At 34.9% G+C, this 18,265-nt stretch overlaps 1 protein-coding gene across 9 annotated transcripts in view; it reads right to left on the bottom strand.

Annotated features, from left to right (window-relative positions):
* EPHA6 (EPH receptor A6) overlaps positions 1-18,265 on the bottom strand; it is an 815,440-nt gene that overhangs the window by 430,871 nt on the left and 366,304 nt on the right. For all 9 annotated transcript variants that reach the window (XM_036070278.2, XM_036070279.2, XM_036070280.2 and 6 more), the window contains one exon: positions 11,409-11,564. In XM_036070278.2, coding sequence (XP_035926171.1) covers positions 11,409-11,564 — 156 coding nt within the window. The remainder of the gene's footprint in view (positions 1-11,408; positions 11,565-18,265) is intronic.

Raw genomic sequence — 18,265 nt, 5'->3', positions numbered from 1 at the left:
GCATTCCACATATTTTCATTTTCTTCAATATTTTTACACCTACTCCAGTAACTAAATTGATGCCAAAATTAAGACTTGCTATCCATTAATGTATTCATAGTACTGTGAATGATGACTGAGATAATTCTTTTTAGATTCTCCATTACTTCTAAAACTCACAGTTAAAGAAAACAAACAAAAATCTAATAGACCAGATACCATTCACTTACAGAATAAAAAAACCTAAACCTCTCAACCTTGTCACCATGTGTCTTTATAAGCAGGCCTCTTACTTCCTTTTGCTGCATCTCAATGCCTTTGTGCATACTGTTCCTTTATGTCCTTTTGCTCTGTGGGAGAGTCCTACTCATCCTTCATGTTCCAATTTAGGTGTTACCCACTTTGTGAAACTTCCCTATTGGTCCTCAGGCAGAAAGGAGCACTTTTATACCTTACAGGTATGATTTTTAAAAATAGAGCCAACATTTTTGGCTCTAGTTTTGCTCTAAGAAGTGTACTTAATATTTCCCATGATTTATTTAATTCAGTTATCATGATAAACTCATAAGGTAGTTATTAATCACCATTTTATAGAAGATGTGACTAACAATGTACACATTACACTGAAATATTTGTATCACTGTATACAAGTCTATCTTGGTCCAGCTTGATTCAGAGGTAATATGTGCTTTAACTAAGGGAGCAAATAGAATGCATGGTTTTGTATAATTCTCCAAGAATTATTTTTCAAATAGTGCCAATTTTCACAAATATTGGAGAACAGATAGTTTGAGATTATAATCTTTCCAAGAGCCTGGTGTTACTGGCTACGGATAGATTCATATGACTTGAAAATCACTTGAGAAGCGGAAGGGAATGTTTATATTATGGTAACTGAGATTAACGAATAAAGACCCATAACAAAAAGGGTAGTCACCCATCTCTCTATCTATTGGGAAGGAATTTAAAACTCAAAAAACAAACAAAAACCCCCAAAACTTCTCAAAATATAGTTCTGTGGACACTTAAAAACTTGAAAAGTAAACATGTGTGGCCCCACATTTCTATGCTATAGAACATAGATATAATTTTACCTTGGAAAAATTCCAAGAAATGGTTATAGGCTGCCTTCATCAATTCAGAAAAAAAATATAAACCCATAGAATAACTAATTGTATGGATTACAGAAATGTATTATTGCTGTACAGGTCAAGAGTTAAATGGCAAAACCACATGTATGATAAAAGAACACTAAAATAACAAATGAAATAATGAGAAGGCTGGCTTTGGGTCTTCTGAGTCAAATATCATCCAGTCCCCAAATACCATGAAAAAAAAATTATGTACACCTACATACAGCCCTTTCTGTGTCTGAGTCAATTATTTTTAAGTGAAGGCTTGTTAGAAATAGAAAAGAGAAACATGAAAAGACTAAGCACAGTCATAGTTTGGGAGGGAAAACAAAACAATAAATGAATAGATTAAAGCAAATTAATAACCTTTCTCTAAATGCGTAATAGTGTGGGGATAATAATGAATGCTATCTTTCCAATTATGGATGCTTCTCGGTAATTGGTTTGTTGTGTACAAGTAGATGATATTGAATGGGACAATACTCTGAATTCCAACTGTAGAGCCCTGGTAGCAAGTGGTAACTCAATTCTCCAGCATCAGCAGTATGACCACTTAATATCTCGTCCTATAGAGGAAACTCTCCCAGGGGATTTGATAAAAGAACCTCCTCTGTTGAATTAAAAATGATAATATTTATATTTAGGAAACTCCTTGAAGCTCAAATGACATCCTACATCAGTGACCAGTATTGGGGAAACTGGGATTCATTGCATATAGGCATTTATTCCATAATGTAAGGTCATTTTAATTTTATTTTTATTTATTTTTTTAAAGATTTTATTTACTTGACAGAGAGAGACACAGCGAGAGAGGGAACACAAGCAGGGGAAGTGGGGGAGAGAGAAACAGGCTTCCCACTGAGCAGGGAGCCCGATGTGGGGCTCGATCCCAGGACTCTGTGATCATGACCTGAGCCGAAGGCAGACGCTTAACGACTGAGCCACCCAGGTGCCCCAAGGTCATTTTAATTTTAAAAATATACCACTGCAATAGACGGAGTGAATATTTAAAGTTATCTTCTATAATAAGACAAGATATAACACAGCCTTCTAGAAGTAACATAATCTATCTTTGCAACTTCTCCCATTCTGCTATCTGCAAAACTGTGGTCCTACATCGTGTTTACAATGAGCCACCTACCCAAATCAGTTGCACTTTTGTATTTCAGTTGTGAGATGGAAAAGCACGGAACCAGAACAGGTTCTTCATGCAAAACATGCTTAGAAAAGAGAGAAGAATAAAACTTAAAGATATGAGAAAAAAAAAAAAAAAGAAGAGATAGCAAGCAGAGCTGGGATACCTGGCTGTGAACATCCTGTCCCCACCTAGAAGTGGGGGACCTGAGTAGGGAAGCTGAAATGAAGAACACCTCTCCTGTTGCAATTCAACACACTACTTATTCTATACTCAAAATAAGAATGAGACAATCATGACTTTTTTTAAGTTGCCAATTATTCCAGCAGGAAAGAAGCCATTTTACAATGTTAGCCTTAGAGCAAAAATAAATTCAACTTTTATATGTTCATGTCAATCCTGGTCACTGTAGTTCAAATACAAAGATACAAAAACATGATATTTGCCTTTATATTAAGAATTAAGTTTGAGGGGTGCCTGGGTGGCTCAGTTGGTTAAGCATCTGTCTTTGGCTCAGGTCATGATCCCAGAGCCCTGGGATCAAGCTCTGCATTGGGGGTTCCTGCTCAGCAGGGAGCCTGCTTCTCCCTCTGTCCCTCCCCCTGCTCATGCTCTCTCTCTCTGCATGCTCTCTCTCTCTCTCTCTCAAATGAATAAAATCTTAAAAAAAAAAAAGAATGAAATTTGAACAAACTGGTTTTACTCACAAGATACTTGATTCATATTTAGATGACAAAAAAAGAGAAATTCTTAATGATGATCATATATGGGTAATTCTAATGGAATATATATATATATATATATATGATTCACATTTATCATATATATATATATATATATATATATATATATATATATATATATGATTTCTAAGTGGGTAACACAAATGTTTGTTGAACGTGTTAATCTTCCAGCACCTGTTCAGTAGCTTTAAAAAGATCCTATTGATTTAAACACATGAGAAACATCAAAGTAAAAATGCTATGACAGTGTAATTATATTTTGTCTAACTTCTCATGCATCCATATGTTAGACCCTCACTTCATTTCTTTTGATCCTTTCATGCTCTCTGCCTTTCCTGCTGGATAAGTACTTTTTTAGTAATTCTTATTTTCCTTTGTTTCTTTAGCCTCAGTGAGTATTTTTCCCTTCTGGCCTGGAAAAGCCTTAGGTAGTTATTTTGATAAGAGATTTCTTGGCAGGCAGTGGTGTCTCCTGTGTTCTCAACTGCTCTCAGAGGCAGCCCTAATTGACCAAGACCCGATATTAAGGAGTGTCCTCCACAGCTCACCTTTTAAAGCACACAATATACATTAATTAGTCACCTGAGAAATAAAGTTAAGAGTTTATGAAGTAGAATAAAAATCTAGAGAAAACATTCAGTATTTCATTTTTTAAATTTTATTTTATTATGTTATGTTAGTCACCATATAGTACATTATTAGTTTTTGATGTAATGTTCCATGATTCATTGTTTGCGTATCTTATTCATAATTCCATTTATATATTTTGCAGTTCAAGCAAAAAGGACAAAAGGAGGGCACCTGGGTGGCTCAGTTGGTTAAGCGACTGCCTTCGGCTCAGGTCATGATCCCGGAGTCCCAGGATCGAGTCCCGCATCGGGCTCCCTGCTCAGCGAGGAGCCTGCTTCTCCCTCTGACCCTCCCCCCTCTCATGTACTCTCTCTCTCTCATTCTCACTCTCTCAAATAAATAAATCTTTAAAAAAAAAAAAAAGGACAAAAGGAATTTTTAAAAATCAAGAAGACCTAAGCTCAAGTATGTTGCTAATATAACTGGTTAGTAGGGCTGTTTGAGAGATCCTAATATATTTAAAATTAGAGGGAGAAAAGTAGGTCAGGGCAGGATTTTGAAAGTTCTTGGATTGATTCTAATGAGTCTGGCAAATAGGGATTGGGCTTTGAAAGACCTTAGGCAGAAGTGGTAATATGATCAATATGATATGATTTTGTTTCTAATAGTTTGGAATATTTTGGAGGTGTGGAAGACTAAAGGAAGGAGACTTGCCAGGATATTATTAAACTAGTCTAAGGGAGAGTCGAAGATATCAACTAAAAGGATAGGGCCAGGAACTGAACAGGAAGGAATGGACAGAAGAAATGCTAAGAGTTAGAATTGATAGGACTTGTGACTACTACATGTTAGGGTAAGGGCAGGAATTATGATTCCAAGCTTTCAGGCTTAGATAGGGTAAATAAGGATTCACCAGGATAAATAAATAAAGCTAGGGTGGATATCAGCAGGCTGAAAGAAAAAGCAATAAATTGACTTTTGCAGTTTGAACTTGAAATTATTAATTTACTCATTCATCAAATATTTATTTAGGGCCTAGTGTCTAGTACTTAGGTACTATTATTAGTGCTGGAGATACAGGAGAGAAAGAACGTCCATGATCTCATGGGTCTTACAGTCTAGTATGGCTAGGATGATGATAAACAAAGAAACAAGTGTACAAATGAATCAGAAATTTTAAAGACAGACACATGAAAAAGTGCTCAACATCGCTTGGCATCAGGGAAATCCAAATCAAAACCTCAATGAGATACCACCTCACACCCATCAGAATGGCTAAAATTAACAAGTCAGGAAACGACAGATGTTGGCAGGGATGCGGAGAAAGGGGAACCCTCCTACACTGTTGGTGGGAATGCAAGCTGGTGCAGCCACTTTGGAAAACAGTATGGAGGTTCCTCAAAAGTTGAAAATAAAGCTACCCTATGACCCAGCAATTGCACTACTGGGTATTTACCCCAAAGATACAAATGTAGTAATCTGAAGGGGTACGTGCACCCTGATTTTTATGGCAGCAATGTCCACAATAGCTAAACTATGGAAAGAGCCAAGATGTCCATCGACAGATGAGTGGATAAAGAAAAAGTGGTATATATATACAATGGAATATTATGCAGCCATCAAAAGGAATGGAATCTTGCCATTTGCAATGACGTGGATGGAACTGGAGGGTATTATGCTGAGTGAAATAAGTCAATCAGAGAAAGACATGTATCATATGATCTCACTGATATGAGGAATTCTTAATCTCAGGAAACAAACTGAGGGTTGCTGGAGTGGTGGGGGGTGGGAGGGATGAGGTGGCTGGGTGATAGACATTGGGGAGGGTATGTGCTATGGTGAGCGCTGTGAATTGTGTAAGACTGATGAATCACAGACCTGTACCTCTGAAACAAGTAATACATTACATGTTAAAAAAGAAGAAGAAGAAGATAGTAGGAAGGGAAAAATGAAAGGGGGGGACTCAGAGGGGGAGATGAACCATGAGAGACTATGCACTCTGAGAAACAAACTGAGGGTTCTAGAGGGGAGGGGGTGGGGGGATGGGTTAGCCTGGTGATGGGTATTAAAGAGGGCATGTATTGAATGGAGCACTGGGTGTTATACACAAATAATGAATCATGGAACACTACATCAAAAACTAATGATGTAATGTATGGTGACTAACATAACATAATAAAATAAAATTTAAAAAATTAGAAGTGATATAAAAAAGAGTACTGGGAGGAATTCTATTTTTGAATGATTTGTCAGGGAGTACCTGTCCTAAGAGCTGACATTTGAGCCTGAAGGACAAAAAGAAAATAACCCTAAGACCTTGAGGGAGAGTATTTCAAGTAGAAGAAACTGCTGGCCCCAAGGATGACAACAAGCTTAGCATCTTGGAAGTCCATAAGTTTAATAATCAAAGGGAGTATGGTGTGATGTAAGGTCAGACATTTGGGCAGGTTTCCACAGGGCACTTAGGTTGCCATATCCCACAATTAGTTGGCTAGGCAACTTTGGACTTTAGGAGAGAAGACCAGAATATGAATAAAAATATAGGCATCATCTATTTACAGGTGATGTTTCAAGCCATGAGAATGAGAACATATGAAAAAACAAGAAAGCAAAGAAAGGAATGTAAGGAAAACTAACATTTAATCAGTAAGGAAAAGAAGAGAAACCATCAATGGCGATGAATACAATGGTGAGAAAATTAAGAGGGTGAAGGGGAGATTACAATGTCCTAGAATAAAAAGGAACAGATAGTTTCAAGAAACAGGGAATGATCAACAGAGTTAGACATCATAAATATATTTACTTCTAACACAAAATGGCAGAGATCATTGGTGAATTATTCCTGACAGTTTTCTTGAAGTGGTAGGGGAAAAAAAAATCTGATGGCTCTGCTAGAGTGAAGAGTAAAAATCTGAATACAGTAGAGTAAAAGGAAATAATAAAATAAAAAAGGAACCATAGCCAATAAACACTGCTCCCCCAAGATTTTTTTTTTTTTTTGGAAGAGAAAAAATATTGGTCTTGGAGTATTCTTTTAATAATAGAAGTTTGAGTATAGTTATAGGTTGTGAGGAAGAAGTTAGTGGGAACAAAATGTCAGAAAAGTAAACTAACAAGAGCCAGGCCCAGTAGAAGATTGAAGACAGGTCACCCTCTTGCCCACCACTATTAGAGGGATTAACTTTGAATATGAGGCATCTTCTTTTTTAAATTGTAGCCATTTGAAAAGCCTAAAAATGTTTATGTGGACACCTTTCCAAAGAAGATAGACAGATGGCAAAAAGCATATGAAAAGAAGCTCCATATCACATGTCATCAGGGAAATACAAATTAAAACAACAATAAGATTCTACTACACACCTATTGGAAAGGGCCAAAGTCCAGAATACTGACAACACCAAAAGATGGCGAGGATGTGGAGCAACAGGAACTCTCATTCTTTATTGGTGGGAATGCAAAATGGTACTTCGGTAGTTTCTTAACAAAATTAAACATACTTTTACCATATTATCTAGCAATCATGCTCCTTGGTACTTACCCTAAAAGAATTGAAAACTTATGTCCATACAAAAACCTGCACATGTATGTTTACAGCAGCTTATTCCTAACTGTCAAAACTAGGAAGCAATCAAGTCATCTTTCAGTAGGTTAAGTAGCTAAGTAAACTGTGGTACATCCAGACAATGGAATATTATTCAGTACTAAAAAGAAATGAGCTATCCAGCCATGAAAAGGCATGGAGGGATCTTAAATGCATATTACTAAGTGAAAGAAGCCATTCTGAAAGTCTGCATACTGTAGGATTCCAACTATATGACATTCTAGAAAAGGCAAAAGTATGGAGACAGTAAAAAGATAAGTGGTTGCCAGAGGTTAGTGGGGCACAGAGGAGCTCTAGGGCAGTGAAAATACTCTGTATGATACTATCATGTTGGATACATGCCCTATACAAACCACAGAATGTACAACACCAAGACTGAACCCTAATGTAAACTGTGGACTTTAGGTGATTGTGATATGCAAATGTAGGTTCATCAGTTGTACAAATGTACCACTCCAAGTGGGGGCTGTTAATAACGGGGGAGGCTGTGCATATTTGGGAGCAGGGAGGTATATGGGACTTTTCTATATTTTCTCTTAATTTTGTTTGTGAATCTCCAACTGCACTAAAAGAATAAAATCTTAATAAACATTTTTATGTGAATAAATCTTATATATGATGTATCTCAAGATTATGAAATAAAAAGACACCTATCTCTACAGTGAAAACCCAAAGAAATCATAAAACTCTCAATGGTGAAATTACATTTTTAAAGGTTGTTGTTATTGTTTTGATGATGGCACTAAGGAGTAGGGGAAGACTTCTTGCAGTCCTTAAAATCATATCAATTATATGATCACACGCTATCCTTATATATAAAATCATTCCATACTAGGCCATTGACTAGCCAAAGTCCTGGTTTGTCATTTCCAATATTTTAGTCCTTCACTTTCTTTTAAACTCATAAAAATTCAAAATCTCTCTGCCCCTGATACTAAGGAGAAAATCTGCCTCGTTTTAAATCCCTGGAAGATTCTCTGAAAGCAGTTTCAAATGTTAAGACCGACAAAAACACCAGGAAGTGATTGAACTGACTGCTAACTGACCCAGATTCTGACCTTCAGATAATGCACTATAGGAACAAAGGTGATAAAGAATGTTTAATTCATAGATACGTGATCTAGAAGTTAAGAGAGCATGTATCTATTAAAATTTGGCTCTTAATTGTGGTTAATGAAAGACAGAAAAGGCTGACTGCTTGTTTGATTCTTGGCCTCAGAAGTTCTATATCTCAGTGAACTTACCCTGGTCTTCTTAATTCTAATTGTTCAGTGACCTCCTGACTTGTCACTTTTCTGATTTTTCTTCCCCAACCATCTCATTTTCCAATTTTTAGGAGCAATGATACTTTGGAGTTTAGGGTCCTTACTTTTTCTGCATATGTTGTAATAACTGTGAGGGTCTCTCACCTTAGAGTATAATTCAGAAAACCTGACTGATCTCAGATAGGCAACAGAAATGCAGGACTTAAAATATTTTGTGAAAAGGTAAAAAATTCAGTATATTATTTTTTTTCAGTTTGTAAGAATGCAGACGATGGGAACCAGTATAGTAGTATCAACCATAAAGTGTATAACAGTTTGAATACTAGCTGATCAAAAACTATTTCAAAATGGATTATAAGAGAATAACTTTCTGTGTTAAACAAACATATATGTAGCACCTACTATGTGCTAGGTGTTGTTCTTAGCACTTTTCAAATATTAACTTATTTAATCACCGTAGCTACAGAATGAAGTATACTGTTATTATCACTATGCATGGGTTAACTGAGGCTAAGAGAGATTAAACAATTTGCCCAAAGTTACACAGCTATTAAGCACCAACACCAAGATTCATACTCAGATAATTTGACTCTAAAAGATGGTTAACTTACAATATACTATGCTAAGTTTTGTTAAAACATGACAGAAGTTCTTAAGAGAGTAGCACAGAAAAGCCTTGAGAGGGGACCTCCTGAGGCTGGACTAGGGAGATCTCACTAAAGTTTTCACCTTTTTTTTTTTTTTTTTTTTTAAGATTTTATTTATTTATTTGAGAGAGAGAGAATGAGAGAGAGCACATGAGAGTGGGGAGGGTCAGAGGGAGAAGCAGACTCCCCGCTGAGCAGGGAGCCCGATGTGGTACTCGATCCAGGGACTCCAGGATCATGACCTGAGCCGAAGGCAGTCGCTTAACCAACTGAGCCACCCAGGCGCCCAAAGTTTTCGGCTTTTTTAGGATGGTTTTATCTTTCAATATTTGATGGCAACACAAAATCCTGTTCTCTGTCTAAGACTCTGCCCAACAATGAGCAGAATCAAACCTTTCTCTGCTTCTATATTTAGTATAGCTGCAGGCTGGCGTGGCCATGATGAGCACAGGGTGATGTGTGGAGTTGTTGAATCACCATATTGTGCACCTGCAACTAATATGACACCGTATGTTAACTACACTGGAATGAAAATAAAATAAAGTAAAAGAAAAGAAAAGAAAAAGAAAACAGCCATAACAAGAGATTAATAAAGATGGTGAAAGACCAGACAGACAATTAGAGTTCCCTGGTAAATGATATCTATTGATTAAAATAAAATTAAAACATAAAAGATAAAAAACATAAAAACATAATTTATAATACCAAGTATAAGAAAGGAAATTTTCTAGAGGAAAGAAAAATCCAAGAAACATAAAACATTAAGCTGATAAGTACACATATCTGATTCAATGACTGACTAGTTTACCAGGTTCGTGAACCTTGTTGTATCCAATATTTATTTCCTTAACCAGACTCTCATTTCAAAGAACTGCAAGCCTATCCTGCTACCTTACTGAAGGGTTAGATTGATGGGAACCAATTTATTCCTTCAATTTGTCAATTGTCTATTTATGGCCTCCTAAGAAAATAAAAAGAAAAATTCTCCTTGATCACTTACCTGGGAAGTTCCACTCAGTTTCTGATAGAGGTTTTGAGAAATACTTTCCTACCCATTTGAAATGCCACCATTTAGCTAAGCTGGAGTATGCTGTCCACAATATAATATAATAATATACAGTAGCCATGCAAGAAGGATTACATATATATAGTAACAGCAAGGTTTTCCTGTTAAAAACTCTTTACATAATTAGGTGAGAAATTATATTTCAGAATTTCCTTTTTCTATTTATTAACTTAAAATATGTTCCCAATGAAAAAAAATGTCAGGTAGTAATTTTCCAGGCTGCAACTTTCTGAAGAAAATGGCCACTCAGCATTTACAATCAGAAAACAAAAGTTACATCTACTAATGAATGTGTTACATTTTTATTAAATGTATTCTATAAAAATATTTTATATTAAAGTCTGTAGTAATGCAGATAATTCTACAGACTGCATCAGTTAAAAGAAATGGGACATCACCATTGTCTCTAAGGAATATGTAACATTACATAATTCTCAATCTATTTTTGCCTTTATGGAATTACATAAGATAAGCAATAGTTTGGCACCAATTCATCAAACAGAAGGGCAAATTTTCACTGTAATATCTTATTTATGTATTTAACAAGACTTTTATAGCTACCTAAGAGATGACATTTTACTTTTGCATAGCTTAGCAATGCATTAATAGATTCACTTTTACTTTTTAAATGTACAGATATTCCTAATACTTTATAATAAAAGAGTACAAATAATTTAAAATTCTTGGTGCATGCATTAAAATGACCTTCACATTTAAATTTAATATTCTATTGGTTCCAAATCAAAAATTGGAAAGTGAAAGGTGAAATTGGAAAAACTTAAAACACTTTCCTTTAAAGACAAATGTCAAGGAAAACTAGAACTTTCCTGCCAAACAATAGCACAATGACTTTTAAAGTTCCATCTGGAAGCTTCCCCACACACTGAACTTGATGTTCCTAAATTGATGTGCCTTAAAATGGACAAGGGTGAAGCAAAGAACAAGTTTTGTTTATAAATTCTTAGGTAGCCTTAAACTGCTTTAACTTCCTAAGGACAGATTATGGTTTGGAAAAATTTCCAGGGCCTCACACCAGTGCTGGGATTTGCATGTCCTGGATCAATGTGAATTTTGAGTAATAGGCACTTCCTTTGCAAGCAGATGAAAAGTAACTATGCTGAGAGAAAGAGAAACTTTTTTCTTCACTGTTATCAAAGACAAATACACTGTTGCCACAGAATTTTGTATATCTAGTTTTTAAAACAATTTAGAATAAAGAAACCAAAGGGTTGAAAACAGGATTTCCAAATGCAAAATGTATAGACTTACTGGTACATGCCATGGAAGGTGGGTCTTTTTCAGCTCGGAAGTAACCCTTTTCACACTGACAGACAGAAGTTGCTTCCACATAGGTTAAACTGTGGGGAGGGCATTTAGAACATTTTGTGTTCCCAGCAAATGCTTTATAGAATCCTGGTCTGCAAGCTGTAAAAAGAAGAAAATATTTTTATTGTTATTATTGCTTGAGTTATTTTATTTGTACACATACATGTTTTAATTGATACACATTTTGATCTCAGAGTTCAGTGTTACACATATACAGAAAAGTCAATATATGTTAATATTAACAATGAAATTAGTTATTCAAAATCAGTAACATAATGGTGATGTCATATTTAGGCTCAGGTTGCTAATTTTGGAAAGCGTACTTGATACACATACACAGAATAATTGATTACCAGAGTGTGGGGATGCCGCTCACTGGCAGTAAGGGGAATGATTTTGTGTAGTTCTAGGAGATAGCATTAAATAACATTGAATTACACTGTGCAAAATGTATTTGCATTCCATTTTTCCCTCAGTCCTTCTGAGTACTAAAGGAGAAAGTCCCAGTGTGGGGCTGGTATATCTTAACACCTGTCCTATTGGTGAAAAAAAAATTTTTTTTTTAAACAAAATGAAAGCTGGCTTTAGGTTCAGAGACTTTAGCAAGAATCTACCTATAGTTTGCTTTACTTTTATCATTTTATTTTTATTTTTTATGGCAAGCAATTTTTTTTCTGTTTATTATATTTAAATACATTCATTTAAAATTTTTGAATTAATTTCAAAAGTGGGCAGACAAAATATTAAGTAAATAAGATATACATGCTATACACATACAGCAAGAACCATGAAGACTGAAAGCAAATAACCAAATTTTCACCAAAAAATCATGAAAATGAAATGTAAATGATAAAAGTTATGTGACGAAATGTTTTATTAGACTGCATTTTCTTTTTGCTTAACCATGTTGTCATTTATAGGGTACTTTTTCACAGGAATGGAAGATCTATAAAAAAAGGATCCTATGCTAAGTATGCATCCAATGTCCTGAATGTTGAGGGGGTAGCTGTTTCTGGTCTCAAAGAAACCACTGCTGACCACTTTCTAAATTAACACTGATATACAAAAAAAGGAAAAATAATTTTCCAGTAACATACATTATGTTAAAAAATGTTTTAACTACTTCTTTTAATCTAATACATTTTCACAAAATGCTCTATTTAAAAATACACAATAATTAAGAATAATGGACAATAATCTCTTGATAAGGCTTCTGCTTATATATTCAGGGAAGAAAGAAAAAAAATGCCTTTTTTAAAGGTAAATTTAACTCCTACCTAAATGAGTCCCAATAAAATAACCATTTGTCTTTCCCTAGGTACATATTTTAATGAATGTTCCCACAGATCGAAATGACTGCAATTCTATTGATACCAGTAGTACACTATGCACCACTGACTCATCCTCTAGGAGGCGTAAACCGTAAGAGGGGGCGTGCATGCATGCACACGTGCACACACACACACACACACGTGCACGTAGGCACGTATATAATTATTGGATTATTTTTGTTAGTTTATGTTTGCTTTATATAAATGACCTAGTAATTCAAGAGAAGTTATGATCAATTCTGTACAGTAAAATTACTTTTAAAAACCTGGTTATTCACTATCAATGAAGCTATTAGTGGTGATCCATAAATATCAATCACAGTCTCTTTAACTTGCTGATAAATTAGTACTATATGACTAATCAATAAAGACACTGTACCATCAAAATAGTTCTCTAAGCCTGTCAAAATTCAGAGTATGTAGATAATATATACTCAACCCCAACATTTTCACAAATAAAATATTCTTTAAAAAATATGTAATTGCTAATTTAATCTTATGATATAGTAGTTACAAGACAATGTATTATAAAATATTTAATAAATCTAGCTTATATATATTTTGTCAGTAATTATTTTCTACTTAATTATGAAGTTTAAAATAACTGAATATATTCCATAGAATTCATGTGTAATACTTTGGCAAGTAATTTTAAGTGTTGAACCCAACTAGAAATTTAATCATATCTTTATCTCATCTATTACAATATTTATAAATCTAATAAACCACACAGCTTATAGAGAATTTGCAAATTTAAATGGGGAGCTTGCATTCTGCATATTCCAATATTATTTTAAATATAATTTAAATATTATCATAAGGGCCTTCTGAAATAAGACCATTCTGAAATAAATTAATTAGGAATGTGAACACTGTAGGACTATACTAAAGTTTATTATATGTGCAGATACAAAACCTATAAGACACATAAACAAGAGCTGTAAACCTTGTTTCCTTTCTGTTACCAGTCATTCAAATCTCAGTCATAAACACTGTTTAGAATATAAAATAGCCTGCCAATAACTTCATTTTGTGCAGCAAAACACTGTTACCTTTATTTTCTTTGGTAACTAAAAAACAAAAATTTAAATAATTTCTTATCTGAAGTGTATTCAGCTAAATTGTCACCTTCTTTTAGAATTTTAGAGTGCTTAAAGCAGCTCTTAAAATACTTAGAATAGCTTAGTGATAGTCAAACTTTTCTAGAGACCAGGCTGCTAACTGGTCTCAGCACCCAATCTTGTCTACTTTATTCTTTTTTTTTTTTTTTTTAAGATTTTATTTATTTATTTGACATAGAGAGACACAGCGAGAGAAGGAACACAAGCAAGGGGAGCGGGAGAGGGAGAAGCAGGCTTCCCGCGAAGCAGGGAGCCCGATGCGGGGCTCGATCCCAGGACCCTGAGATCATGACCTGAGCCGAAGGCAGACGCTTAACCGACTGAGCCACCCAGGTGCCCCCTGTCTACTTTATTCTGTAAACAGAAGGATCTTTTAAATCTGCTCTGTCCAATAGTACTAAAAATTAATATATATATAATATAATTATATATATATGTCATTTTAAATTTTGTAGGAGCCACATTAAAAAACTAAAAAGAGGCAAAATTAATTTTAATAATATATTTTATTTAACACAATATATCCAAAATATTATCATTTCAACATATAATCTAGCTCTTAAAATATTTTACATTTGGGTTTTTTTGTACTATTTTGTACTAATTTGATATGTATTTTACATTCACTGCACATCTCAATTTGAACTAGCCACATTTCAAGTGCCTACTCACCTCATGGCCTATTAGCTACCACATTGGATAGTGCAGTTTTGAACACAGAAATCTGTTCATTATATCTCCCTGTTGAAAAAACTTCCCACCATCTTTGTGTTAGTTTAAAACGGACTGGATTATTAAGTTTCCCTGTGGTTTGACCCTGCCTACAGCTCCAACCACATCACATGAAGCTACTTCCCTCTCACACACACTCCCTTGATTAAGGCTTTGCCTTTCTACAGTCTATTCTCAACCCAGCAGGCAGTGATCTCCTCAGAACTTGCATGAGATCACATTATCACTGGGCACCGAGCGTCCAGTGGCTTTCCATTTCCCCTAGTCAAGCCATTGCCCTATTAACTGTCTACTAGTCATCCCAAGCTTTTGCTCCCTACCCATTCCCTGTGACTCTGCTTTTCATCAATTCTTTTTCCATCAGGTACTCTGCTCCAGCCACACTGGCCTCCCTCAGAATCTTGCATGAAAGCATGCTCCTGCTACTGGGCCTTTAACACTTGCTCTTACTCGCCTATCTGTATGGTTTGCTCCCTCCCTTAGATCAGGTCTTTGTAACAATGTTATTGTATTAATGAAACCTGATTCCCTTTTTAAAACTGCACCTCCTGCTACATCCTACCACAGCATTTTATATTACCCTCCACACTTTTTCCTATCTACAAAGAACTTAACATCTGACACATGATATGTTTAATTTTTTAAGCTATTTCCTCCTAAAATGTATGCTTTGTTAGGGCAGAGATTTTTGTCTCTTTTGTTTACTGAGGTGTATCTCCAGGGCTTGGACCAGCGCCAGGCATTATTTGGCCCTTCCTCAGTGTTCGGTGAATGAATGAATGACTTGCTAAAGGTCTCCTTTAATTTCTATGAATCTACCATGATCTTTCTTCTGCTTAAACCTTTTCTACTGTTGAAAATCTCTTTTCTCCATCCCACCCCATGACCCAATCATCTTGCTAACTCCTAGTCCTCTTTCAGGTCCCACTTCTTCCTGACTTTCTAGACTAGTTTAGTTTCTCCAAGCACCTGTGACTTCTCAATAATACCTGTTTGTTTGCAAACTAATGCTGTGCATGGAAGGCAGGGGAAGACAGAAAAAGAGGCAGGCCGCTCCAGATTGGTAGGTGGCAGGTTTCATAAACAAGGGAAATGACATATGAAGCTTGTTCTGGGCAGCTGAAAGACAAACAGCTCTTTGCACCTGCCCTCCAGAATCTTAAAAGTTTATATAAAGGCCTTAAATGGGTTGAGTCACGTATACTACCCAGATGGTCTCAACACCACCTTACTCTCTACAAGGCTCTGTCCTTGAAAACAGCTCCCACTGTGGGAATGGTAGGCAGATCATAGAGTCCAAGGACAGGAAAGGGGTTGAGGAGCCTCCAGCTGCCCGGGTCCAGCTCGAGGGTTAACCAGCAGTGGTCACATGTTCTGTGTTACTTTTTCAGCAACACCTTGGCGATTACTTGTTTAATGGCTGTAAGTTCGTCAAGGGCAGGCTGGTAACAGTGATTATCATAAAGTAGGTGTTCAACACATATTTTTTCTCACTGAATTGGACAGAGTGTTAGCACTCTGCTAATTAAGTTCCTGCAGAAGGTTATGCATTTCTACTTAGTGTATATTCTGATCATAGCATAATTCATCTTACTATAAATTTATGGGTTTTGTTTTTGTCTTTGGCTTGCTAAATTACTGTAAGTTAGGGATGGAAACAGTGAATAAAGATTTTGAAAGTGATTCAATTGCAACTCAAAACTAATTATTCTAATATCTCAAGGTGAGCTGGCTGCTAGGAAAAAAAAAAAAAAACCTTTCCAGCTGAAGTTATCTATATGATTTTGAATTTGAATATTTTGCCTACCACAAAAAATATAAATATGAATTGGATGTTGGTACTGCAACTCTCAACCTTATCTCTGATTTGAAATGACTGTGTACACATCAAAATTGTCTTTAAAAATCTTAAAATGTTAAACTTATAAAACACATTTAGATTGTTAAAATATTACCCTATTTTAATATTAAGGTTTAGTATAATATTTCATTTCAAAACATAGGATTATGCTGTTAAAAATGTTAGAAAGCCACTGTTCTAGGTAGTTACATTCTCTTTATGTAGCACACATTAATGGTATACCACATATACCTCTCTGTTAGTTTGAATCTTATGAGATTATAACTATCTTGTCACATTTATCACCTCAATTTCTTGGAACTGCCACAAGTCAGACATGGGCATATATCCATAATGCTTAACGTATTTCAAGTATATATTTCACTTTTACATATGCTTAAAAAATTTAATGAGTGAATGAGTAAATAATTCACCAATGTCTACTATGAAATTACTAGAACTCTAAATGTAATAATCATTCTACATATCTATTCAGTTAGTGATTTTAGATTTTGTTTGTATTTCTGTTACAACTGGGATATCAGTACCTACATCTTGAGAACTTTTAAATTGTTTTATTTTTCTTCTCTATTACTTCTTTATCTATTTATAGGGAGTGTAAACTTCATTTCCAAAAACAAACCACCCCACATAAGATAAGAATATTTTCCAATGTATGTCAATACCACACAAAATACTGTTGGAAATTTAAAGATTATCTGATGCACTAATTTCTAATTTGTTTCTTTTAGAAAAAGCTATTTGAACATAGATGTTCAGTTGAAACTTTCATTTTCTACAATGATTCTTTTTTTAAAGTACCTATTTATTTCTATATTAAGACATTTATGAGGGGCGCCTTGGTGGCTCAGTTGGTTAAGTGGCTGCATTCTGCCCAGGTCATGATCTCAGGGTCCTGGGATCAAGCCCTGCGTCAGGTTCCCTGCTCAGGGGGGGAGTCTGCTTTTCCCTCTCCCTTTGTACTCTCTCTCACTCTCTCAAGTAAATAAATAAAATTAAAAAAACCACACTTATGATACATAAATCAATCATAACATGTATACTGTGTATGGACATTTATTTTAAAATATCATTTAGAAATTTGGATTACATCTAACTTCTCTTCCATTTTTCCTCTTCAAAAATAACTTCCCTAAAATGCCAACACATTGATGGGTAGATATGTGTAATATATATATGATCACAAGAATTTATTATTGTTAATTTTACAACATTGGGATAATATCTATATAATATAGATTTTTGTTCTCAATTACTACTATATTATGAAACTATCTCCAGGTCAATGGTTATGAGTTAATTCTTTATAATGTGCCTATAGTATTTCTATCAACAATCTCCCAGTTGAGGGAACCCCTTTCTAAACTGTGCTGCAGTAAACATCCTTGTGATAATGTTTATATTTCAGTTCCCAAGAGTGGGAACTCTGGATTAGGGTATGTTTATTATTTTCTTAACACATATTTCTGTGTTTCATTCCTAAACATTTCTAAAGACTCACAACAATGTAAAAGAGCATCCTAAACTTGCACCCCACTAATCCCTATAATAAATATAAATCATATTTTATTTTTAAAAAATATATGAAGTTAAATATCATTGTTACTTTAACTGAAGTTTCCTGATTACCAGTAATATTGCACATTTTTATTGGTCATTTGGTTATACTCATTTATGCATTCTTTTATATCCTTGTTTGTTGTTTCTATTAATTTTAAGAGCTGTTTATTAGCAATATTAAAATTATATTTATCA

Source organism: Halichoerus grypus, chromosome 1 (genome assembly GCF_964656455.1).
Source record: "Halichoerus grypus chromosome 1, mHalGry1.hap1.1, whole genome shotgun sequence".
Lineage (NCBI taxonomy): Eukaryota > Metazoa > Chordata > Mammalia > Carnivora > Phocidae > Halichoerus > Halichoerus grypus.
The sequence above is the reverse complement of the archived record's forward strand: the minus strand, read 5'-3'. Positions and strand labels throughout refer to the sequence as shown.